This window comes from Pleurodeles waltl, chromosome 3_1, assembly GCF_031143425.1.
Source record: "Pleurodeles waltl isolate 20211129_DDA chromosome 3_1, aPleWal1.hap1.20221129, whole genome shotgun sequence".
Classification (NCBI taxonomy): Eukaryota; Metazoa; Chordata; class Amphibia; order Caudata; family Salamandridae; genus Pleurodeles; species Pleurodeles waltl.
This window is the reverse complement of record NC_090440.1, coordinates 395,215,359-395,240,834: the sequence shown is the minus strand read 5'-3', so window position 1 is coordinate 395,240,834 and position 25,476 is coordinate 395,215,359. Positions and strand designations below refer to the sequence as shown.

General features: G+C 45.8%; 1 protein-coding gene across 2 annotated transcripts in view; it reads left to right on the top strand.

Annotated features, from left to right (window-relative positions):
• The window catches only part of IQGAP1 (IQ motif containing GTPase activating protein 1), a 424,957-nt gene that overhangs the window by 326,017 nt on the left and 73,464 nt on the right, over positions 1 to 25,476 (top strand). For both annotated transcript variants that reach the window (XM_069222592.1, XM_069222593.1), the window contains one exon: positions 5,734 to 5,866. In XM_069222592.1, coding sequence (XP_069078693.1) covers positions 5,734 to 5,866 — 133 coding nt within the window. The remainder of the gene's footprint in view (positions 1 to 5,733; positions 5,867 to 25,476) is intronic.

Sequence of the window (25,476 nt, the reverse complement as noted above, 5' to 3'; positions counted from 1 at the left end):
CAGTGCAAAGGTTACCGACTTCTCAAAGGAGATGGTGACCCATCCGCAAAAGTTACCACATTTTAGCCATGCTGGACGGCTGCCATGCTGGTGTACAACTTGGCTAAAACACATTGGCAAAGCCAATAACTCTTGCATAGGCGACACCTTTGGGCTTTGCCAATGCTTGTTATCAAATGGCACCTCCTTGTGTAAGGAGCTGTGGTGAAATGCTTTCCAGTTGTGAGAATGTCTTCTTCTTTAATTCAAATTGTAAGAAATTGGATTATTATTTTGGGTAGTTGACTACCCATTTCTGTGAATGTTACATTGAACCTTTATTGTCACTAAATGAACCTGAAATCCCCCCCCCCCCCCCCCCTTTTCACTCCCTCTCGTAGCTTTGGCAAAGAGCAGATAGGCTTAACTTGGGGCAATGTGTAAATTATTTATGCAATACCAAAACAGTAATATAGTTGAAATGCAAACACAAAAATCTCCAAAAAGAATTAGAAAAAAGGTAAAATTTAATAAACAAAATTAGACCAAAGGGACAGAAATTCGATAAGGGGAAATAGGGGGAACCAGAGGTATGAATGTTTAACGTTTTAAATAAGAATAGTGCCAACAATAGTCAATGTAGAGGTAGATTGGAACCTGCAATTTGATGCTGAACATGAGGAAGTGCAGGTCCTATAAACCAACCAGTTTCATCTTGGTCAGATGAAACTGGTTGGTCCTATGATTCCCAATTCACCACAGGAGTACACTTTTAGAGCCCTTAGGTCCTCAAGGGAGGTACTTAGAGACACACATAGTGTGTGGAAGATGCCCACAAGTAGGGCCCAGTCCAGTCCAAGTGACCACCAGTGAGCTGGACAATTGCAGGGAAGGCCTCTTGTAGCTTGTTGTATACCTGCAGCTTCAACAGGAGGTCCCCACTATAGCCTTTGGAGTCCACTTCAGGCCAGGTGCTTCAGGGCTTTTCTAAGGGCATAGCCAGCAGGTTTAGTCCCTTTCTGATCTTCCTCAGGTTCAGGAGTGTTCAGAAGTGGGTGTCGGAAAATGCCACATTTATGTTTGGCATGAGCTTGTAGGTGAGAATGACTGCTGGATGTGCCATTACCAATGAGGTAAATGTTCCCAGGCCAACCCAATCCACATATGGTACTTTCAAGGTGGCAGAAGTCTTTGACAATTCTAAACATGGCTCTGAGGACAGGGGGGTTAGTGTAAGGAGTGTACTATGGTAACCCTAGTGTTTTCTTACATCTGTCCAATTTGGGGCAGTCATAGTACCCCTTACAAACCTAGAAACAGAAGTCTGGTAGAACAAGGCAGGATTTTCTATCAGCCAGACAGTGGATACACAAGAATTGTTTTGGCATCCTGTTTCCTTCCTTTTTTAAGTGTGCCCCTAGTCTTATATATAGAAACCAAGAGACAGACGTCTGGGAAGACAAAGCATGACCTTCAACAACCAGGAAGTGAATAACACAAAAACTGCTTTGGCATCCTGTTTTTCTGCCTTTCAACTGCACCCTTAGTGTTATATGCAAACCAAGCAGGCCTATCAAGCAGGACTTCACTTTCAAGCAGGAATTTACACTGTAATGTCAAAACGGATACTCACAGCCCCCTCTCTGCATATTCTGTCAGATTCAGAGGAGTCATCTTTGGTCTTTGCCTATTCAGGCCAGCCTGTTGTTTTCTCTTGGGAAGCATTTCACACCTTTTCATACCTATTCAAATGCTAACTACTGACTGCCCGAATTGAGATGACAAATGTAGCCTCTGGGAACTTCAGGCAGGGAAAAGGTAACTCTTTAAAAGGTATTTTTCCTTAATATTAATTACAAAACTGACTTCATCGTAGAATTAGATTTATTATAACCATTAAAATAGTTGTTTAATTATTGTTCTATCTAGTCCCATTCCAGAAAAACAGTATTAAGATTTTTGTCTTACATAGGACCGCTAGTTCTGCCAGAATGAACAATAGCCACAGTGAAGAACAGCATTTAGATGCTAGTCAAAGTAAGATCATGTGAACATTAATTTTTGCCTATGACTGAACTTTATGGTACTATATGTGCTGCATCCACTAGTGGCATTTAACTAGCACGCCCAGGATACATTTTGTACCATATACTAGGGCCCATATAGGTAAGTTAAATATACCAATTAGCAATATGCCAATTTCACCATGTTTACTAAGGTAGTGCAGACACTATACTAGTGGTTAGCAAGGGTAAAGTGCACAGAGCTTTAAAGCCAGCAAAAATATAAGGTTTAGCAAAAGAAAGACAAATTCAAGGTGGCCACATGGAAAAGGCAGATTTCCTACAGAAATGTTCAGAGAATAAAGGATATATGGGCCTCGCAAATTATTTTATTGTGTGCCACAATGTGTACATTTTATTATTATTATTTTGTTTTTCTGACTTACGGTTTACTGTTTGGCATTTTTGCTGAGGTTATCTAGGCACATGCTATTCACATGCCAAACTAGCACTAAGTTCATATTCATATTATTGCATATAGCAGAAAAGGCATTCTTAGAGCAACGATTCTTAACCTTTTGAATTTTGTGGACCCCGCTGAATCATTACTGGAATCTGGGGACCCCCATGGAGTCATTAGTGTTAGCTGGTGACCCCTAGCTTAAGCAGTTTCTATGATTTGGACCTCAAAACATTACACAGAAGTACATAAATAAGTATAACTAAAATGAATGCTCAAATATTGAAATATAAAATGTAATTCACAATGAAATATAGAAAAAATTTGTATATATCATATTAATTCTAACTGATGAAGATTTATATTATTCAATTTTGTAAAACAGTCTCAGACCCATTGAGTAGGTCTCACACCACCAAGGGTCCTCTGCCTACAGATTAAGAACCACTGTTCGAGAATATAGGCAGGGCAAGTACTGAGAATGCACCTTGCTTCATATGCCCATTTTATGATTCCCTAATCTTTCATCCATTTATAATTTGCATAGTCTCCATTGACCTGTTACTAGCCATTTCTTCCCATGCCCCACAAGCTTGCCTTCAGTCATTCACCAAGTAACCTATGGCCTGATGTTCTGAGTCATTATAGCTAAATCACATGGTTTGTGACCCTTAAATGGCTTTTCAGTACGTACTAAACTCATTTTATGATTCCGTAAATGATTAACAAATCGTTAAATGGGTTTAGACATGCAAAACGAAATGCAATTTCGAAGGGACATGTTGAGGGCACCCCTTCCAAATTGTGATGTGCAGTGCAGTGTATCAATGGTTTGCAGTCGTTATTTCGTTCTCAATCTATTAAAAGGTTACCGACTTCTCAAAGAAGAGGTTGACCCATTTGTAAGAGCGAAGGGATACCCCTTCTCCTTTGTGAATGTAAAAAAAAACAGTTGTTTGTAAGTCTCCACTAATGCCTGGGACCACTACTACTTTCAAACAAACTTGTTAAATAAAATAAACTTTTCACTTTAAAAGCAGCCCTTTACTTTAGAGAAAAAAGGGCTGTGGTTTTTCTTTTTTTTTTTTAAAGTTTACTTTATTTGATTGCGATCACAGGCCTGGTGGTCTGTGGAACCAAACAGACCACAATCTGTGTAATGGCATCCAATCGGAGTGAATTGCAATTTGCAACCTATCTCATCAGTATTCATGAGGTAGTTCAAATTGTGACCCACTCCAAATTGTGATTTGTGGCCACTTTTTGCGTACTCAATGTTAGTACATTTGGCCCCTTGTTCTGTTAGCTGATCTCAGGCCAGTAGAAGCAGGTGAGTCTTGGAACATCTGTAGCAGAGGGGTTTGACATGGATGCCACAGTGTGTGTCGATCCCTAATCTCCTGGTAGCAATATCTGTATCTTTCTCCAAATGTATCTCCAATGCCCTACTTGTAACTGTGATAGTTCCCTATGTGTGTATGAAGACAGAAACCTTTTGCTGGCCTCACTACTCATGTCACCTGGTAGTGTAAATGTGTCATCATTGATGTAAGGTGCATACTATCCTCAACTTTTTTCCATTCACTTCCATCAATTCTCTGATTCTGCTCCTAGGTTTGTCTCTTCTGCATAGAGAAACTAGCTATTATCAATAACATTTTACCTCTCTACATTCAGTCTGTCAGTCTCTTTTGTGTCTCTGTCTCAGTCTCTGTGGATGGAGAATCATGGAAATCCTGGAGAAATTGGCTTCCATTAGCCTAGTTGATAACCTTGTAAACTGGACATCCATGCTCTCTTCTCGATTCCACAGTTCCAAAAACGGATTCTGGGCAAATTACTTGTACCTCCCTATGCTTCAGAATTGTAAACATGTGTAATCTAAATGTGTCAGTTGTGTTGGTCAGTACTGTTTGTGTTCCATAATTTCACGCTTTTTCCAGACGTCCAAATTTAACTGGTCTTAGCTGTCTACAACAACCATGTTTGAGAGGCTATTGTTACAATAAAATTCTATGCAGTGAAGCACTTCAGTGCTTCTTTGACGTAGGTCATTGCTACAAATACCTCCGTCGACTAGATTACATTTTATTGACTGTTTCAGATTCTAAGGATAGTTTGTATGGAATAGAATCAGATTTCTGTATTTGCATCCACAGAGATGGCTACCTGGTTGTGGCACAAGGAGTCCGAGGACCTGCTTTACACATAGAGTGCTATTCCTGTAATTGTAACATACCATATATGAAGCTGGTAACTTTTTAGTTCTCTTTCTGAATGATTCCCTCATGTACTGTATTCCGAGAGATAAAAGTTATCCATTTGTAGGAAACAATAACCTCTGATGCAAATTTTGATGCTTTCTACCTAACTGAGCACAAATATGCCACTTCACCTGTGTAGGGGTTGGCAAAATTATCTTGCAAGCTCTTACCCATCCGGCATTCAGTTTAATTTTACATAAACTCTCCTATAGCATACATTATATAGCCTCACTCATGAAACATGAGTTATTAAATAGGGCTTAAATTATTAATTGCTTGGTAATAGAACATAGTGCTGTTCTTCCAGTGTGATTCTTCTTATGGGATTATGTCCTCTGTAGTTATTTTTTGAACTATGATTGTGCCTCTTTTGCTTTCTGTATGTCATCTATGGTATATTCTTATTGCATTCCATAAGTGTCCAGTGAAAGGCAAAAAACACAAAGCAGCCCACTAACTGATTATTGATGGCTGCAAAGTCTAAAGATACGTTGTCTAGCTGATTTGTGAAGCTCCTGACTGATCTATGTGAGAGAAAAGGCATCGAGAAATAAAGAGCTTTACTCTTGTTCGTGTGTGGTACATGGGACAAATGATGGTCTAACGTGAAGCGTAGTGGCACTAACATGGGCCTACAGACGGGTCTCCAGCATTGAATGAGGGAAGGAAAGCGAAAACAAACATTTCAAGCAGAAAGGAGGTCCACAGCAGCATAAAAGTAGATCAGGATAGGGAGAGAGGGAGGGCCATACACTATTTGCACAAGTATGATGGTTTAGTCATGTTGAGGTGGCCCACCTTGAACTACGGACCGACAGACCACTTGGACATCACTTTGCCTGCATCATCTCATGGCACTCTTACAAACGTCTGCCAGAATATGTTTATTATTCACTTTTACAGGTGGTACAACATTGTGTCACTTCTCGTTTTTGAACTCCCTCTGTGACATCCTGTTTAGCTTATGAAGATCTATTCAAATGCACAGTTGATTGTTGTTAAGTACAAATATACTTTCTTTTCACAGGCGCTTTTTTCTGGCAGCTTGTGATGTTCCAGAACCTGAAGATAAGTTTAATGTGGATGAATATTCAGACTTGGTTACACTCACCAAACCAATCATCTACATTTCTATTGGGGAAATCGTCAACACACACACAGTGAGTATCCTCCTAAATGCGAGCCAGCCCTCACACCAGGTGCTGGAACTGTGAAACTGATATCTATCTCTCTCTCTCTCTCTCTCTCTTTTTCTCTCTCTCTCTCTCTCTCTCTCTCTCCCTGTACACACATATATATATATGTTCGATGGCATGTGTAGCTGCAGATACACATGCTGTGCATATCCCGCCATCTAGTGTTGGGCTCGGAGTGTTACAAGTTGTTTTTCTTCAAAGAAGTCTTTTTGAGTCACGAGATCAAGGGACTCCTCCCATTTCGGCTCCATTGCGCATGGGCGTCGACTCCATCTTAGGTTGTTTTCTTTCCGCCATCGGGTTTGGACGTGTTCCTCTTCGCTCCGTGTTTCAGTTCGGAAAGTTAGTTAAATCTCGGAAAATTCGACGGTATTGTTTGCTTTCGGTATCGGGTTAGTTAACGCAGATCGACACCGAATTAAAGAAGAGCTCCGGTAGCCCTTCAGGGCTTCTAGACCCCGGCGGGGCCTGGTCGGCCCGACCGCGTGCTTCTTCAAGGCTCATGGAACGGACCCCATTCCGCTTCTGCCCCGAATGCCACAACAAGTATCCTTACACAGATCAACATCTGGTCTGTAATTTGTGTTTGTCCCCCGAACACAAAGAGGATACTTGCGAGGACTCTCAGGCATTTCGGTCAAAGAAAACGCTACGGGACCGGAGAGCACAAAGGCTTCAAATGGCATCGGCGCCGTCAGGTCACCACGACGTCGAGGAAGAGGAGACTTTCTCCATTGCTGACTCGGACGAGCCCGAAACGGAACAGACGCCGAAAACCGTGAGTAAACCAGCCCCGGCCAAAACTCACGCCAAAGTCATGAAGGCCCAGGGGACGCCACCGCCGGCAGGCCATGGCTTAACCTGTAAAATCGGTGACCATCCATCGGCACCGAAAAAGGGCACACACGTGTCGAAGTCATCCGACTCTGGTTGAGATCCCGGCACAGAGCATACTCGACACCGAGAACCTGGCTCCGACCAAACTCGACATCAAGATACCGGCTCCGAGATAAGTCGGCACCGAGAGATCGGCACACCGAAACTGAAAAAAGTGGCTTCGGAGCAGAAAAAGACTGTAGAAAAAGTTTTGGTACCGAAACATCCTGCTTCGGAGCCGAAAACAAGCTCGTACTCCGAAGAACAAGGTCTTTCAGCACAACTACAAGGCCATAAATTTGGACAAGAGCTAGAAGCAGGGGAACCAGATTATACACAAAGAAGGCTTCATATTCAAAAGGATACAGGGAAAATAAGAACTCTTCCTCCTATAAGGATGAAAAGGAAACTTGTTTTCCAAGAAAAAGAAAAACAACCACAAGCAAAAGTGGCAAAAGCAGTAACTCCACCTCACTCTTCGCCACAACCATCACCACACCACTCATCGCAACTGTCACCAATTGCAACCCCCCCTATGATGCAATCTCCAACGCACACAGGGATGAGCCAGGATGACCCAGATGCCTGGGATCTATATGATGCGCCAGTATCAGACAATAGTCCAGACTGCTACCCAGCAAGACCATCACCACCTGAAGACAGTACTGCCTACACGCAAGTGGTGTCCAGAGCAGCGGATTTTCACAATGTGGCACTGCACGCAGAACCCATTGAGGATGACTTTTTATTTAATACTTTGACACACAGTCAGTACCAAAGTCTCCCAATGTTACCAGGGATGTTGAAACACGCAAAACAAGTATTTAAAGAACCCGTCAAAGGCAGAGCCATCACACCTAGGGTGGACAAAAAGTACAAGCCTCCCCTACAGATCCTGTGTACATCACACAACAACTGACACCTGACTCAGTAGTAGTAGGCGCAGCACGTAAAAGGGCTAATTCACACACCTCTGGAGATGCACCACCACCCGACAAAGAAAGTCGAAAGTTTGATGCAGCGGGGAAAAGAGTTGCAGCACAAGCGGCCAATCAGTGGCACATTGCCAATTCCCAGGCTTTATTGTCAAGATATGACAGAGCTCATTGGGATGAAATGCAGCACTTTATAGAACATCTGCCCAAGGAGTTCCAAAACCGTGCACAACAAGTGGTGTAAGAGGGTCAAAGTATCTCAAACAACCGGATACGATCGGCAATGGATGCAGCGGACACAGCCGCAAGAACTGTGAATACAGCGGTCACTATTCGGAGACACGTATGGCTACGCACCTCCGGGTTTAAGACAGAGATCCAACAGGCTGTGCTTAATATGCCTTTTAATGGACAGCAGTTGTTTGGGCCGGAGGTGGACACATCTATAGAGAAACTGAAGAAGGACACTGATACGGCCAAGGCCAATGGCGCGCTCTACTCCCCACAGAGCAGAGACACATTTAGGAAGACACAATTTAGAGGGAGGTTTCTGGCCCAAAGCACAGAACCCTCAACCTCACAAACCAGACCCACATACCAGGGCCAGTATCAAAGAGGAGCCTTTCGGGGACAATACAGAGGTGGACAGTTCTCTAAAACTAGAGGAAAGTTCCAAAGCCCAAAGACCCCTCAAACTAAACAGTGACTTCAGTGTCACAAATCCCCAACACATAACACCAGTGGGGGGGAGACTCACAGATTATTACCACAACTGGGAAGAAATAACAACAGACTTGTGGGTACTAGCCATTATCCAACATGGTTATTGCATAGAATTCCTACAATTACCACCAAATGTGCCTCCAAGAACACACAACATGTCCAAACAACACTTGAATCTATTACAACTAGAAGTCCAAGCGTTGTTACAAAAAGACGCTATAGAACTGGTACCCAACCATCAGAAAGGAACAGGTGTTTATTCCCTGTATTTTCTAATACCCAAAAAGGACAAAACTCTGAGACCCATCTTAGATCTCATAACACTAAATCTTTACATCAAATCAGATCACTTTCACATGGTGACACTTCAAGACGTAATCCCCTTGCTCAAACAACAAGACTACATGTCAACATAAGATCTCAAGGATGCGTACTTCCATATACCCATAGATCCTTCAAACAGGAAATACTTAAGGTTTGTAATCCAAGGAGTACATTACCAATTCAAAGTGTTACCATTCGGAATAACAACAGCACCAAGTGTATTTACAAAATGCCTTGCAGTAGTAGCAGCCCATATCAGAAGACAGCACATGCACGTATTCCCGTATCTAGACGATTGGTTAATAAAAACCAACACTCAAAAACAGTGTCTTCAACACACAAAATACATCATAGAAACCCTTCACAAACTAGGGTTGTCAATAAACTACCTAAAATCACACTTAGAACCGTGTCAAATACAACAATACTTAGGAGCAACAATCAACACAAAAAAAGGGATTGCCACTCCAAGTCCACAAAGGGTACAAGCATTCCAAAACATAATACAAAGCATGCACCCAAACCAACAATATCAAGTAAAATTAGTGATGAAACTTCTAGGCATGATGTCTTCATGCATAGCAATTGTCCCAAACGCAAGATTACACATGCGGCCCTTACAACAGTGCCTAGCTGCACAATGGACACAAGCACAGGGTCAACTTCAGGATCTAGTGTTGATAGACCGCCAAACACACACCTCGCTTGTAAGGAAATGCCTCCTTGGCATGGTTGCCCCCTGACTTTTTGCCTTTGCTGATGCTATGTTTACAATTGAAAGTGTGCTGAGGCCTGCTAACCAGGCCCCAGCACCAGTGTTCTTTCCCTAACCTGTACTTTTGTATCCACAATTGGCAGACCCTGGCATCCAGATAAGTCCCTTGTAACTGGTACTTCTAGTACCAAGGGCCCTGATGCCAAGGAAGGTCTCTAAGGGCTGCAGCATGTCTTATGCCACCCTGGAGACCTCTCACTCAGCACAGACACACTGCTTGCCAGCTTGTGTGTGCTAGTGAGGACAAAACGAGTAAGTCGACATGGCACTCCCCTCAGGGTGCCATGCCAGCCTCTCACTGCCTATGCAGTATAGGTAAGACACCCCTCTAGCAGGCCTTACAGCCCTAAGGCAGGGTGCACTATACCATAGGTGAGGGTACCAGTGCATGAGCATGGTACCCCTACAGTGTCTAAACAAAACCTTAGACATTGTAAGTGCAGAGTAGCCATAAGAGTATATGGTCTGGGAGTCTGTCAAACACGAACTCCACAGCACCATAATGGCTACACTGAAAACTGGGAAGTTTGGTATCAAACTTCTCAGCACAATAAATGCACACTGATGCCAGTGTACATTTTATTGTAAAATACACCACAGAGGGCACCTTAGAGGTGCCCCCTAAAACTTAACCGACTATCTGTGTAGGCTGACTAGTTCCAGCAGCCTGCCACACTAGAGACATGTTGCTGGCCCCATGGGGAGAGTGCCTTTGTCACTCTGAGGCCAGTAACAAAGCCTGCACTGGGTGGAGATGCTAACACCTCCCCCAGGCAGGAGCTGTGACACCTGGCGGTGAGCCTCAAAGGCTCACCCCTTTGTCACAGCCCAGCAGGGCACTCCAGCTTAGTGGAGTTGCCCGCCCCCTCCGGCCACGGCCCCCACTTTTGGCGGCAAGGCTGGAGGGAACAAAGAAAGCAACAAGGAGGAGTCACTGGCCAGGCAGGACAGCCCCTAAGGTGTCCTGAGCTGAGGTGACTCTAACTTTTAGAAATCCTCCATCTTGCAGATGGAGGATTCCCCCAATAGGGTTAGGATTGTGACCCCCTCCCCTTGGGAGGAGGCACAAAGAGGGTGTACCCACCCTCAGGGCTAGTAGCCATTGGCTACTAACCCCCCAGACCTAAACACGCCCTTAAATTTAGTATTTAAGGGCAACCCTGAACCCTAGAAAATTAGATTCCTGCAACTACAAGAAGAAGGACTGCCTAGCTGAAAAACCCCTGCAGAGGAAGACCAGAAGACGACAACTGCCTTGGCTCCAGAAACTCACCGGCCTGTCTCCTGCCTTCCAAAGATCCTGCTCCAGCGACGCCTTCCAAAGGGACCAGCGACCTCGACATCCTCTGAGGACTGCCCCTGCTTCGAAAAGACAAGAAACTCCCGAGGACAGCGGACCTGCTCCAAGAAAAGCTGCAACTTTGTTTCCAGCAGCTTTAAAGAACCCTGCAAGCTCCCCGCAAGAAGCGTGAGACTTGCAACACTGCACCCGGCGACCCCGACTCGGCTGGTGGCGATCCAACACCTCAGGAGGGACCCCAGGACTACTCTAAGACTGTGAGTACAAAAACCTGTCCCCCCTGAGCCCCCACAGCGCCGCCTGCAGAGGGAATCCCGAGGCTTCCCCTGACCGCGACTCTTTGAATCCTAAGTCCCGACACCTGGGAGAGACCCTGCACCCGCAGCCCCCAGGACCTGAAGGACCGGACTTTCACTGGAGGAGTGACCCCCAGGAGTCCCTCTCCCTTGACCAAGTGGAGGTTTCCCCGAGGAACCCCCCCCTTGCCTGCCTGCAGCGCTGAAGAGATCCCTAGATCTCCCATTGACTTCCATTACAAACCCGATGCTTGTTTCTACACTGCACCCGGCCGCCCCCGCGCTGCTGAGGGTGAAATTTCTGTGTGGGCTTGTGTCCCCCCCGGTGCCCTACAAAACCCCCCTGGTCTGCCCTCCGAAGACGCGGGTACTTACCTGCAAGCAGACCGGAACCGGGGCACCCCTTTCTCTCCATTCTAGCCTATGTGTTTTGGGCACCACTTTGAACTCTGCACCTGACCGGCCCTGAGCTGCTGGTGTGGTGACTTTGGGGTTGCTCTGAACCCCCAACGGTGGGCTACCTTGGACCAAGAACTAAGCCCTGTAAGTGTCTTACTTACCTGGTTAACCTAACAAATACTTACCTCCCCTAGGAACTGTGAAAATTGCACTAAGTGTCCACTTTTAAAACAGCTATTTGTCAATAACTTGAAAAGTATACATGCAATTTTTATGATTTAAAGTTCCTAAAGTACTTACCTGCAATACCTTTCGAATGAGATATTACATGTAGAATTTGAACCTGTGGTTCTTAAAATAAACTAAGAAAAGATATTTTTCTATACAAAAACCTATTGACTGGATTTGTCTCTGAGTGTGTGTACCTCATTTATTGTCTATGTGTATGTACAACAAATGCTTAACACTACTCCTTGGATAAGCCTACTGCTCGACCACACTACCACAAAATAGAGCATTAGTATTATCTATTTTTACCACTATTTTACCTCTAAGGGGAACCCTTGGACTCTGTGCATGCTATTCCTCACTTTGAAATAGCACATACAGAGCCAACTTCCTACATTGGTGGATCAGCGGTGGGGTACAAGACTTTGCATTTGCTGGACTACTCAGCCAATACCTGATCACACGACAAATTCCAAAATTGTCATTAGAAATTCATTTTTGCAATTTGAAATTTTTCTAAATTCTTAAAAGTCCTGCTAGGGCCTTGTGTGTTAAGTCCCTGTTTAGCATTGTCTTTTAGAGTTTAAAAGTTTGTTAGAAGTTTGAAATTAGATTCTAGAAACAGTTTTAGATTCTTTAAAAAGTCTTCCAACTTTTAGCAAAATAATGTCTGATACAGAGATGAATGTGGTGGAACTCGACACCACACCTTACCTCCATCTTAAGATGAGGGAGCTAAGGTCTCTCTGTAATATCAAAAAAATAACCATTGGCTCCAGACCTACCAAAATTCAGCTCCAGGAGCTGTTGGCAGAGTTTGAAAAAGCCAACCCCTCTGATGATGACATCACAGAGGAAGAAATTAGTGACTTGGAGGCCAATGTCCCTCCTCCAGTCCTAAATAGGGAGAACAGGACCCCTCAAGTCCTGTCTCCAACTGTGTTAGTCAGAAATAGTGAGTCCCTCACAGGAGGGTCCCACATTTCTGAAATCACTGAGGATGCTCTCAGTGAAGATGACCTCCTGTTAGCCAGGATGGCCAAAAGATTGGCTTTAGAGAGACAGCTCCTAGCCATAGAAAGGGAAAGACAAGAGATGGGCCTAGGACCCATCAATGGTGGCAGCAATATAAATAGGGTCAGAGATTCTCCTGACATGTTAAAAATCCCTAAAGGGATTGTAACTAAATATGAAGATGGTGATGACATCACCAAATGGTTCACAGCTTTTGAGAGGGCTTGTGTAACCAGAAAAGTGAACAGATCTCACTGGGGTGCTCTCCTTTGGGAAATGTTCACAGGAAAGTGTAGGGATAGACTCCTCACACTCTCTGGAAAAGATGCAGAATCTTATGACCTCATGAAGGGTACCCTGATTGAGGGCTTTGGATTCTCCACTGAGGAGTACAGGATTAGGTTCAGGGGGGCTCAAAAATCCTCGAGCCAGACCTGGGTTGACTTTGTTGACTGCTCAGTGAAAACACTAGATGGTTGGATTCAAGGCAGTGGTGTAAGTAATTATGATGGGCTGTACATTTTATTTGTGAAGGAACACCTATTGAGTAATTGTTTCAATGATAAACTGCATCAGCATCTGGTAGACCTAGGACCAATTTCTCCCCAAGAATTGGGAAAGAAGGCGGACCATTGGGTCAAGACAAGGGTGTCCAAGACTTCAACAGGGGGTGACCAAAAGAAAGGGGTCACAAAGACTCCCCAGGGGAAGGGTGATGAGACAACCAAAACTAAAAATAGTAAAGAGTCTTCTACAGGCCCCCAAAAACCTGCACAGGAGGGTGGGCCCAGAGCCTCTTCACAAAACAATGGGTACAAGGGTAAAAACTTTGATCCCAAAAAGGCCTGGTGTCATAGCTGTAAACAGCATGGACACCAAACTGGAGACAAGGCCTGTCCCAAGAAAGGTTCCACTCCAAACTCCCATCCAGGTAACACTGGTATGGCTAGTCTCCAAGTGGGATCAACAGTGTGCCCAGAGCAAATCAGGGTCCACACTGAAGCTACTCTAGTTTCTGAGGGTGGGGTGGATTTAGCCACACTAGCTGTCTGGCCGCCTAACATGCAAAAATACAGACAGCAACTCTTAATTAATGGGACTAGAATAGAGGGCCTGAGGGATACAGGTGCCAGTGTCACCATGGTGACAGAGAAACTGGTTTCCCCTGGCCAATACCTGACTGGAAAAACGTACACAGTCACCAACGCTGACAATCAGAGAAAAGTACATCCCATGGCAATGGTTACTTTAGAATGGGGAGGGGTCAATGGCCTGAAACAGGTGGTGGTCTCCTCAAATATCCCAGTGGACTGTCTGCTTGGAAATGACCTGGAGTCAGAACTAAAAACCCATGCAGCAATGCTGGGTATCCCTGAACTGGTGTGTGTGAAAACCAGAGCACAATGCAAGGCACAGGGTGAACAAGTAGAGCTGGAGTCTGGAAGAATGGCCCAGCCTACCAAGAGGAAAGGAAAGTCAGTTGGGAAACCAACTGCAACACAGCAAAAGAAAGGGAACCTCTCTTCTCAGGAAGAAGTTCTGCCCTCTGAGGGAACTGAGCCTTTGGAGCTTGAACCTTACCAGGTTGAGCTCTTAGGCCCAGGGGGACCCTCAAGGGAGGAGCTGTGTAAGGGACAAGAAACCTGTCCCTCTCTTGAAGGCCTTAGGCAGCAAGCTGCTGAAGAGTCCAAAGGCAAGAAAAATGGAACACATAGGGTCTATTGGGAAGATGGACTCCTGTACACTGAGGCCAGAGACCCCAAACCTGGTGCCACTAGGAGAGTGGTAGTGCCTCAGCTGTTCAGGAAGTTCATCCTAACATTGGCCCATGACATTCCCCTTGCTGGACATTTGGGACAAACCAAGACGTGGGAGAGGTTAGTCAACCACTTCTACTGGCCCAATATGTCCAACATGGTTAAGGAGTTTTGCCTCTCCTGCCCCACCTGTCAAGCCAGTGGTAAGACAGGTGGGCACCCAAAGGCCCCCCTCATTCCACTTCCAGTGGTGGGGGTTCCCTTTGAAAGAGTGGGTGTGGACATAGTTGGTCCACTAGAACCTCCCACAGCCTCAGGAAATATGTATATCCTGGTAGTAGTGGATCATGCTACCAGGTATCCTGAAGCTATTCCCCTTAGGTCGACTACTGCCCCTGCAGTAGCCAAGGCCCTCATTGGTATCTTTACCAGAGTGGGTTTCCCTAAGGAGGTGGTGTCTGACAGAGGTACCAACTTCATGTCAGCATATCTAAAGCACATGTGGAATGAGTGTGGAGTGACTTATAAATTCACTACACCATACCATCCACAAACTAATGGCTTGGTTGAGAGATTCAACAAGACATTAAAAGGCATGATCATGGGGCTCCCAGAAAAACTCAAAAGGAGATGGGATGTCCTCTTGCCATGTCTGCTTTTCGCTTACAGAGAGGTGCCACAGAAGGGAGTAGGATTCTCACCCTTTGAACTTCTGTTTGGTCATCCTGTAAGGGGACCACTTGCTCTTGTTAAAGAAGGCTGGGAGAGACCTCTCCATGAGCCTAAACAGGACATAGTGGACTATGTACTTGGCCTTCGCTCTAGAATGGCAGAGTACATGGAAAAGGCAACCAAAAACCTTGAGGCCAGCCAACAGCTCCAGAAGTTTTGGTATGACCAAAAGGCTGCACTGGTTGAGTTCCAACCAGGGCAGAAAGTCTGGGTTCTGGAGCCTGTGGCTCCCAGGGCACTCCAGGACAAATGGAGTGGCCCTTACCCAGTGCTAGAAAGGAAGAGTCAGGTCACCTACCTGGTGGACCTGGGCACAAGCAGGAGCCCCAAGAGGGTGATCCATGTGAACCGCCTTAAGCTCTTCCATGACAGGGCTGATGTGAATCTGTTGATGGTAACAGATGAGGATCAGGAGGCAGAGAGTGAACCTCTCCCTGATCTTCTGTCATCAGACCCAAAAGATGGCACAGTAGATGGAGTGATCTACTCAGACACCCTCTCTGGCCAACAGCAAGCTGATTGTAGGAGAGTCCTACAACAGTTTCCTGAACTCTTCTCCTTAACCCCTGGTCAGACACACCTGTGTACCCATGATGTGGACACAGGAGACAGCATGCCTGTCAAAAACAAAATCTTTAGACAGTCTGACCATGTTAAGGAAAGCATCAAGGTGGAAGTCCACAAGATGCTGGAATTGGGAGTAATTGAGCGCTCTGACAGCCCCTGGGCTAGCCCAGTGGTCTTAGTCCCCAAACCTCACACCAAAGATGGAAAGAAAGAGATGAGGTTTTGTGTGGACTACAGAGGGCTCAATTCTGTCACCAAGACAGATGCCCATCCAATTCCAAGAGCTGATGAGCTCATAGACAAATTAGGTGCTGCCAAATTCTTAAGTACCTTTGACTTGACAGCAGGGTACTGGCAAATAAAAATGGCACCTGGAGCAAAAGAGAAAACAGCATTCTCCACACCTGATGGGCATTATCAGTTTACTGTTATGCCCTTTGGTTTAAAGAATGCCCCTGCCACCTTCCAAAGGTTGGTGAATCAAGTCCTTGCTGGCTTGGAGTCCTTTAGCACAGCTTATCTTGATGATATTGCTGTCTTTAGCTCCACCTGGCAGGATCACCTGGTCCACCTGAAGAAGGTTTTGAAGGCTCTGCAATCTGCAGGCCTCTCTATCAAGGCATCCAAATGCCAGATAGGGCAGGGAACTGTGGTTTACTTGGGCCACCTTGTAGGTGGAGGCCAAGTTCAGCCACTCCAACCCAAGATCCAGACTATTCTGGACTGGGTAGCTCCAAAAACCCAGACTCAAGTCAGGGCATTCCTTGGCTTGACTGGGTATTACAGGAGGTTTGTGAAGGGATATGGATCCATTGTGACAGCCCTCACTGAACTCACCTCCAAGAAAATGCCCAAGAAAGTGAACTGGACTGTGGAATGCCAACAGGCCTTTGACACCCTGAAACAGGCAATGTGCTCAGCACCAGTTCTAAAAGCTCCAGATTATTCTAAGCAGTTCATTGTGCAGACTGATGCCTCTGAACATGGGATAGGGGCAGTTTTGTCCCAAACAAATGATGATGGCCTTGACCAGCCTGTTGCTTTCATTAGCAGGAGGTTACTCCCCAGGGAGCAGCGTTGGAGTGCCATTGAGAGGGAGGCCTTTGCTGTGGTTTGGTCCCTGAAGAAGCTGAGACCATACCTCTTTGGGACTCACTTCCTAGTTCAAACTGACCACAGACCTCTCAAATGGCTGATGCAAATGAAAGGTGAAAATCCTAAACTATTGAGGTGGTCCATCTCCCTACAGGGAATGGACTTTATAGTGGAACACAGACCTGGGACTGCCCATGCCAATGCAGATGGCCTTTCCAGGTTCTTCCACTTAGAAAATGAAGACTCTCTTGGGAAAGGTTAGTCTCATCCTCTTTCGTTTGGGGGGGGGTTGTGTAAGGAAATGCCTCCTTGGCATGGTTGCCCCCTGACTTTTTGCCTTTTCTGATGCTATGTTTACAATTGAAAGTGTGCTGAGGCCTGCTAACCAGGCCCCAGCACCAGTGTTCTTTCCCTAACCTGTACTTTTGTATCCACAATTGGCAGACCCTGGCATCCAGATAAGTCCCTTGTAACTGGTACTTCTAGTACCAAGGGCCCTGATGCCAAGGAAGGTCTCTAAGGGCTGCAGCATGTCTTATGCCACCCTGGAGACCTCTCACTCAGCACAGACACACTGCTTGCCAGCTTGTGTGTGCTAGTGAGGAGAAAACGAGTAAGTCGACATGGCACTCCCCTCAGGGTGCCATGCCAGCCTCTCACTGCCTATGCAGTATAGGTAAGACACCCCTCTAGCAGGCCTTACAGCCCTAAGGCAGGGTGCACTATACCATAGGTGAGGGTACCAGTGCATGAGCATGGTACCCCTACAGTGTCTAAACAAAACCTTAGACATTGTAAGTGCAGAGTAGCCATAAGAGTATATGGTCTGGGAGTCTGTCAAACACGAACTCCACAGCACCATAATGGCTACACTGAAAACTGGGAAGTTTGGTATCAAACTTCTCAGCACAATAAATGCACACTGATGCCAGTGTACATTTTATTGTAAAATACACCACAGAGGGCACCTTAGAGGTGCCCCCTAAAACTTAACCGACTATCTGTGTAGGCTAACTAGTTCCAGCAGCCTGCCACACTAGAGACATGTTGCTGGCCCCATGGGGAGAGTGCCTTTGTCACTCTGAGGCCAGTAACAAAGCCTGCACTGGGTGGAGATGCTAACACCTCCCCCAGGCAGGAGCTGTGACACCTGGCGGTGAGCCTCAAAGGCTCACCCCTTTGTCACAGCCCAGCAGGGCACTCCAGCTTAGTGGAGTTGCCCGCCCCCTCCGGCCACGGCCCCCACTTTTGGCGGCAAGGCTGGAGGGAACAAAGAAAGCAACAAGGAGGAGTCACTGGCCAGGCAGGACAGCCCCTAAGGTGTCCTGAGCTGAGGTGACTCTAACTTTTAGAAATCCTCCATCTTGCAGATGGAGGATTCCCCCAATAGGGTTAGGATTGTGACCCCCTCCCCTTGGGAGGAGGCACAAAGAGGGTGTACCCACCCTCAGGGCTAGTAGCCATTGGCTACTAACCCCCCAGACCTAAACACGCCCTTAAATTTAGTATTTAAGGGCTACCCTGAACCCTAGAAAATTAGATTCCTGCAACTACAAGAAGAAGGACTGCCTAGCTGAAAAACCCCTGCAGAGGAAGACCAGAAGACGACAACTGCCTTGGCTCCAGAAACTCACCGGCCTGTCTCCTGCCTTCCAAAGATCCTGCTCCAGCGACGCCTTCCAAAGGGACCAGCGACCTCGACATCCTCTGAGGACTGCCCCTGCTTCGAAAAGACAAGAAACTCCCGAGGACAGCGGACCTGCTCCAAGAAAAGCTGCAACTTTGTTTCCAGCAGCTTTAAAGAACCCTGCAAGCTCCCCGCAAGAAGCGTGAGACTTGCAACACTGCACCCGGCGACCCCGACTCGGCTGGTGGCGATCCAACACCTCAGGAGGGACCCCAGGACTACTCTAAGACTGTGAGTACAAAAACCTGTCCCCCCTGAGCCCCCACAGCGCCGCCTGCAGAGGGAATCCCGAGGCTTCCCCTGACCGCGACTCTTTGAATCCTAAGTCCCGACACCTGGGAGAGACCCTGCACCCGCAGCCCCCAGGACCTGAAGGACTGGACTTTCACTGGAGGAGTGACCCCCAGGAGTCCCTCTCCCTTGACCAAGTGGAGGTTTCCCCGAGGAACCCCCCCCTTGCCTGCCTGCAGCGCTGAAGAGATCCCTAGATCTCCCATTGACTTCCATTACAAACCCGACGCTTGTTTCTACACTGCACCCGGCCGCCCCCGCGCTGCTGAGGGTGAAATTTCTGTGTGAGCTTGTGTCCCCCCCGGTGCCCTACAAAACCCCCCTGGTCTGCCCTCCGAAGACGCGGGTACTTACCTGCAAGCAGACCGGAACCGGGGCACCCCCTTCTCTCCATTCTAGCCTATGTGTTTTGGGCACCACTTTGAACTCTGCACCTGACCGGCCCTGAGCTGCTGGTGTGGTGACTTTGGGGTTGCTCTGAACCCCCAACGGTGGGCTACCTTGGACCAAGAACTAAGCCCTGTAAGTGTCTTACTTACCTGGTTAACCTAACAAATACTTACCTCCCCTAGGAACTGTGAAAATTGCACTAAGTGTCCACTTTTAAAACAGCTATTTGTCAATAACTTGAAAAGTATACATGCAATTTTTATGATTTAAAGTTCCTAAAGTACTTACCTGCAATACCTTTCGAATGAGATATTACATGTAGAATTTGAACCTGTGGTTCTTAAAATAAACTAAGAAAATATATTTTTCTATACAAAAACCTATTGACTGGATTTGTCTGTGAGTGTGTGTACCTCATTTATTGTCTATGTGTATGTACAACAAATGCTTAACACTACTCCTTGGATAAGCCTACTGCTCGACCACACTACCACAAAATAGAGCATTAGTATTATCTATTTTTACCACTATTTTACCTCTAAGGGGAACCCTTGGACTCTGTGCATGCTATTCCTCACTTTGAAATAGCACATACAGAGCCAACTTCCTACATCGCTTTAATGGTGGAATCATATAAATTTAAAACAAGGGCGGCCCTTCCAAGACCCAGTGCCTCAATACGTGATCACAACAGATGCTTCCATGGTAGGGTGGGGAGCACACATCAACCAACACAGCATCCAGGGACAATGGGACACTCAGCAAAAACAACTTCATATAAATCAACTAGAACTACTAGCAGTGTTTCTAGCATTAAAAGCATTTCAACCTCTAATAGCCCACAAACACATTCTTGTCAAAACAGACAACAATGTATTACCTGAACAAACAGGGAGGGACACACTCATCACAGTTGTGTCTCTTAGCACAAAAGATTTGGCATTGGGCGATTCACAATCACATTTGCCTAATAGCGCAATACATACCAGGAATTCAGAACCAGTTAGCCGACAATCTCAGTCGAGATCACCAACAGATCCACGAATGGGAAATTCATCCCCAGATACTACAAACCTACTTCCAAAACTGGGGAACACCGCAAATAGACCTATTCGCAACAAAAGAAAACGCAAAATGCCAAAACTTCGCATCCAGGTACTCACACCCTCACTCCAAGGGCAATGCGTTATAGATGAGTTGGACAGGGATATTTGCTTACGCTTTTCCCCCTCTCCCACTTCTTCCGTATCTAGTAAACAAATTGAGTCAGAACAAACTCAAACTAATACTAGTAGCACCAACTTGGGCACGTCAACCGTGGTATACAACACTACTAGATCTGTCAGTGGTGCCTCATATCAAGCTACCAAACAGACCAGATCTGTTAACTCAACACAGACAACAGATCAGACACAGAGTCCAGCATCGCTCAATCTAGCGATCTGGCTCCTGAAGTCTTAGAATTTGGACATCTAGACCTTACACAAGAATGTATGGAGGTCATCAAACAAGCTAGGAAACCTACTACAAGACATTGCTACGCAAATTACTGTCATAATAATCAAATTCAACCATTACACGCCTCCGCGACGAACATTGTAAGCTACCTACTACACTTGCAAAAGTCTAAGTTAGCTTTTTCGTCCATTAAAATACATCTCACAGCAATTTCTGCCTATCTGCAAACTACACATTTAACCTCGTTATTTATAATCCCTGTCATAAAAGCTTTTATGGAGGGGCTAGAAAGGATCATTCCCCCAAGAACACCACCAGTTCCTTCATGGAACCTCAATATTGTATTAACACGACTCATGGGTCCACCATTTGAACCCATGCACTCTTGTGAGATACAATACTTAACATGGAAAGTAGCCTTTCTAATAGCTATCACATCTCTTAGGAGAGTAAGTGAAATACAAGCCTTTACCATACAAGAACCCTTTATACAAATACACAAACATAAAGTGGTTCTGTGCACAAACCCAAAGTTTTTGCCAAAAGTTATATCACCGTTCCACTTAAACCAAACAGTGGAAATCCCAGTATTTTTTCCACAACCAGACTCTGTAGCTGAAAGAGCATTACATACATTAGACATAAAAAGAGCGCTAATGTATTACATTGATGGAACCAAACAATTTCACAAAACAATTGTTTGTAGCTTTTCAAAAACCTCATGCAGGTAATCCAATATCCAAACAAGGCACTGCCAGATGGATAGTTATGTGTATTCAAACCTGCTATGTTAAAGCAAAGAGAGAACTGCCTATTACACCAAAGGCACACTCCACTAGAAAGAAAGGTGCCACCATGGCCTTTCTAGGAAATATACCAATGACAGAAATCTGTAAGGCAGCCACATGGTCTACGCCTCATACATTCACTAAACATTTCTGTGTGGATTTGTTAACAACACAACAAGCCACAGTAGGACAGGCAGTATTACGAACATTATTTCAAACAACTTCAACTCCTACAGGCTAATCCACCGCTTTTGGGGAGATAACTGCTTACTAGTCTATGCACAGCATGTGTATCTGCAGCTACACATGCCATCGAACGGAAAATGTCACTTACCCAGTGTACATCTGTTCGTGGCATGAGACGCTGCAGATTCACATGCTCCCTCCCACCTCCCCGGGAGCCTGTAGCCGTTATAAGTTCACAAAAATAAACTTGTACATTTATAAATTTGTAAATATATATATCACTTTTAGACACATTATGTACATACATACTTACTCCATTGCATGGGCACTATTACTATATACACAACTCCTACCTCACCCTCTGCGGGGAAAACAATCTAAGATGGAGTCGACGTCCATGTGCAATGGAGCCGAAATGGGAGGAGTCCCTCTATCTCGTGACTCGAAAAGACTTCTTCGAAGATAAACAACTTGTAACACTCCGGGCCCAACACTAGATGGCGGGATATGCACAGCATGTGAATCTGCAGCGTCTCATGCCACGAACACGATGTACACTGGGTAAGTGACATTTTCCATATATATATATATATATATATATATATATATATATATATATATGTTCGATGGCATGTGTAGCTGCAGATACACATGCTGTGCACATCCCGCCATCTGGTGTTGGGCTCGGAGTGTTACAAGTTGTTTTTCTTCGAAGAAGTCTTTTCGAGTCACAAGACCGAGGGACTCCTCCCATTTCGACTCCATTGCGCATGGGCGTTGACTCCATCTTAGATTGTTTTTTTCCGCCATCGGGTTCGGACGTGTTCCTTTTCGCTCCGTGTTTCGGGTCGGAAAGTTAGTTCGAATCTCGGAAAAATCGTCGGTATTGTTTGCGTTCGGTATCGGGTTAGTCACAACAGATCGACACCGACTTTTGAAGCGCTCCGGTGGCCCTTCTGGTTTTTTTTTCAATCCCCCGTCGGGGCCTGGTCGGCCCGGCCACGTGTCTCTTCAAGGCTGATGGAACGGACCCCATTCCGCTTCTGCCCAAAATGCCATAACAAGTATCCATATACAGATCAGCATCTGGTCTGTAACTTGTGTTTGTCGCCGGAACACAAGGAAGATACTTGTGAAGCCTGTCGAGCGTTTCGGTCCAGGAAGACACTAAGAGACCGAAGAGCAAGAAGACTGCAAATGGCGTCGGCGCCGACAGGACAAGAGCGTTTCGAAGAGGAGGAAGAAACATTCTCCATCCATGAATCGGACTCGGATGAGATCGATCCCGAGGAAATGCCGAAAACCGTGAGTAAGACGTCGAAACACAAAGCTCACGAAAAAACCACTAAAGCCCAGGGGACGCCACCGCCAACAGGCCATGGCTTAACCCGAAAAATAGGTGACCGATCATCGGCACCGAAAAAGGGCACACTGGGGGCGAAGTCATCCGACTCCGGTCGAGATACCGCCACACAGCAATCTCGGGCTTGAGATAGTGGCTCCGAGCAAGCTCGGCACCGAGATAGCGGCACCGAAATGGGTCGACACCGAGAGACCACGACGCCGAAAGCAAAGAAGGTTTCGTCGGAATCGAAAAAAACAGCCGAAAAAGTTTCGATACCGAAACATCCGGCCTCGGAACCGAAAACAAGTTCCTACACTGAGGAACAAGGACTGTCCACCCAAATGAAGACACATAGATTTGGACAGGAATTAGAAACAATAGAGCCAGACTATACACAAAGAAGGCTCCATATCCAAAAAGAAACAGGGAAGATCAGTACTCTCCCTCCGATTCAAATGAAACGCAAGCTTGCCTTTCAAGAAAAAGACAAGCAGCCACAGGCAAAGGTGGCTAAACAAGTAACCCCGCCACCATCTCCACAATGCTCTCCGCAACCATCACCGGTAGCCACTCCACCAATGATGCAATCCCCAACTCATACAGGAATGAGTCAGGATGACCCTGACGCATGGGACCTTTATAACGCACCAGTGTCAGATAATAGTCCTGAATGTTATCCAGCTAGACCGTCGCCACCAGAAGATAGTACAGCCTACGCACAGGTGGTGTCGAGAGCAGCGGCATTTCATAATGTCAGCCTGCATGCTGAGCCCATTGACGACGACTTTCTTTTTAACACACTGTCGTCCACACACAGCCACTATCAAAGTCTTCCTATGCTACCCGGAATGCTAAAACACTCCAACCAAGTGTTTGAAGAGCCTGTAAAAGGAAGGGCCATTACTCCAAGAGTGGAGAAAAAATATAAACCGCCACCAACAGACCCCGTGTACATCACACAACAGCTAACACCGGACTCAGTTGTAGTAGGGGCAGCGCGCAAAAGGACGCAGCAGGCAAAAGGGTGGCCGCACAGGCAGCAAACCAGTGGCGTATTACCAATTCACCGGCTTTGTTGGCCAGATACGACAGGGCCCATTGGGACGAAATGCAACACTTTATAGAACATTTGCCCAAGGAGTTCCAAAAGAGAGCGCAGCAGGTAGTAGAAGAAGGACAGAGTATCTCCAACAATCAGATACGGTCAGCAATGGATGCTGCAGACACAGCTGCTAGAACTGTCAACACAGCAGTAACAATAAGGAGACATGCATGGCTGCGTACATCAGGATTTAAACCAGAAATACAGCAAGCTGTGCTGAATATGCCATTCAACGGACAGCAGTTGTTTGGGCCGGAGGTGGACACTGCAATCGAAAAACTTAAAAAAAGACACTGACACGGCCAAAGCCATGGGCGCACTCTACTCCCCACAGGGCAGAGGCACATTTAGAAAAACACAGTTTAGAGGGGGGTTTCGAGGACAAAGCACAGAACCCACAACCTCACAAACAAGACCCACTTACCAGAGCCAGTATCAGCGGGGAAGTTTTCGGGGACAATATAGAGGGGGACAATTCCAAAAGAATAGAGGAAAGTTCCAAAGTCCCAAAACTCCTCAAAACAAGCAGTGACTTCCGAGTCACACATCCCCAACACATAACATCTGTTGGGGGGAGACTGACCAAATTTTACAAACATTGGGAGGAAATAACAACAGACACTTGGGTCCTAGCAATTATCCAGCATGGTTATTGCATAGAATTTCTCAAATTCCCTCCAAACGTCCCACCGAAAACACACAATATGTCAAAACAACATATAGATCTCCTAGGACTAGAGGTTCAGGCATTGATACTAAAAGAAGCAATAGAATTAGTACCAAAACACCAGAAAGGAACAGGAGTTTACTCTCTGTACTTTCTCATACCCAAAAAAGACAAAACTCTGAGACCTATATTAGATCTCCGAACATTAAATACCTACATCAAATCAGATCACTTTCACATGGTGACATTACAAGACGCAATCCCACTACTCAAACAACAAGACTACATGACAACACTAGACCTAAACGATGCATATTTCCATATACTGACACATCCTTCACACAGAAAGTACTTAAGGTTTGTATTCCAAGGGATACATTACCAATTCAAAGTGTTGCCATTCGGAATAACAACTGCGCCAAGAGTTTTTACAAAGTGCCTCGCAGTCGTAGCTGCACATATCAGACGGCAGCAAATACATGTGTTCCCGTACCTAGACGATTGGTTAATCAAAACCAACACGCTAGAAAAGTGTTCACAACACACAAAGTATGTCATAGAAACCCTCCACAAACTAGGTTTCTCAATCAACTACTCAAAGTCACACCTTATACCGTGTCAAACACAGCAATACTTAGG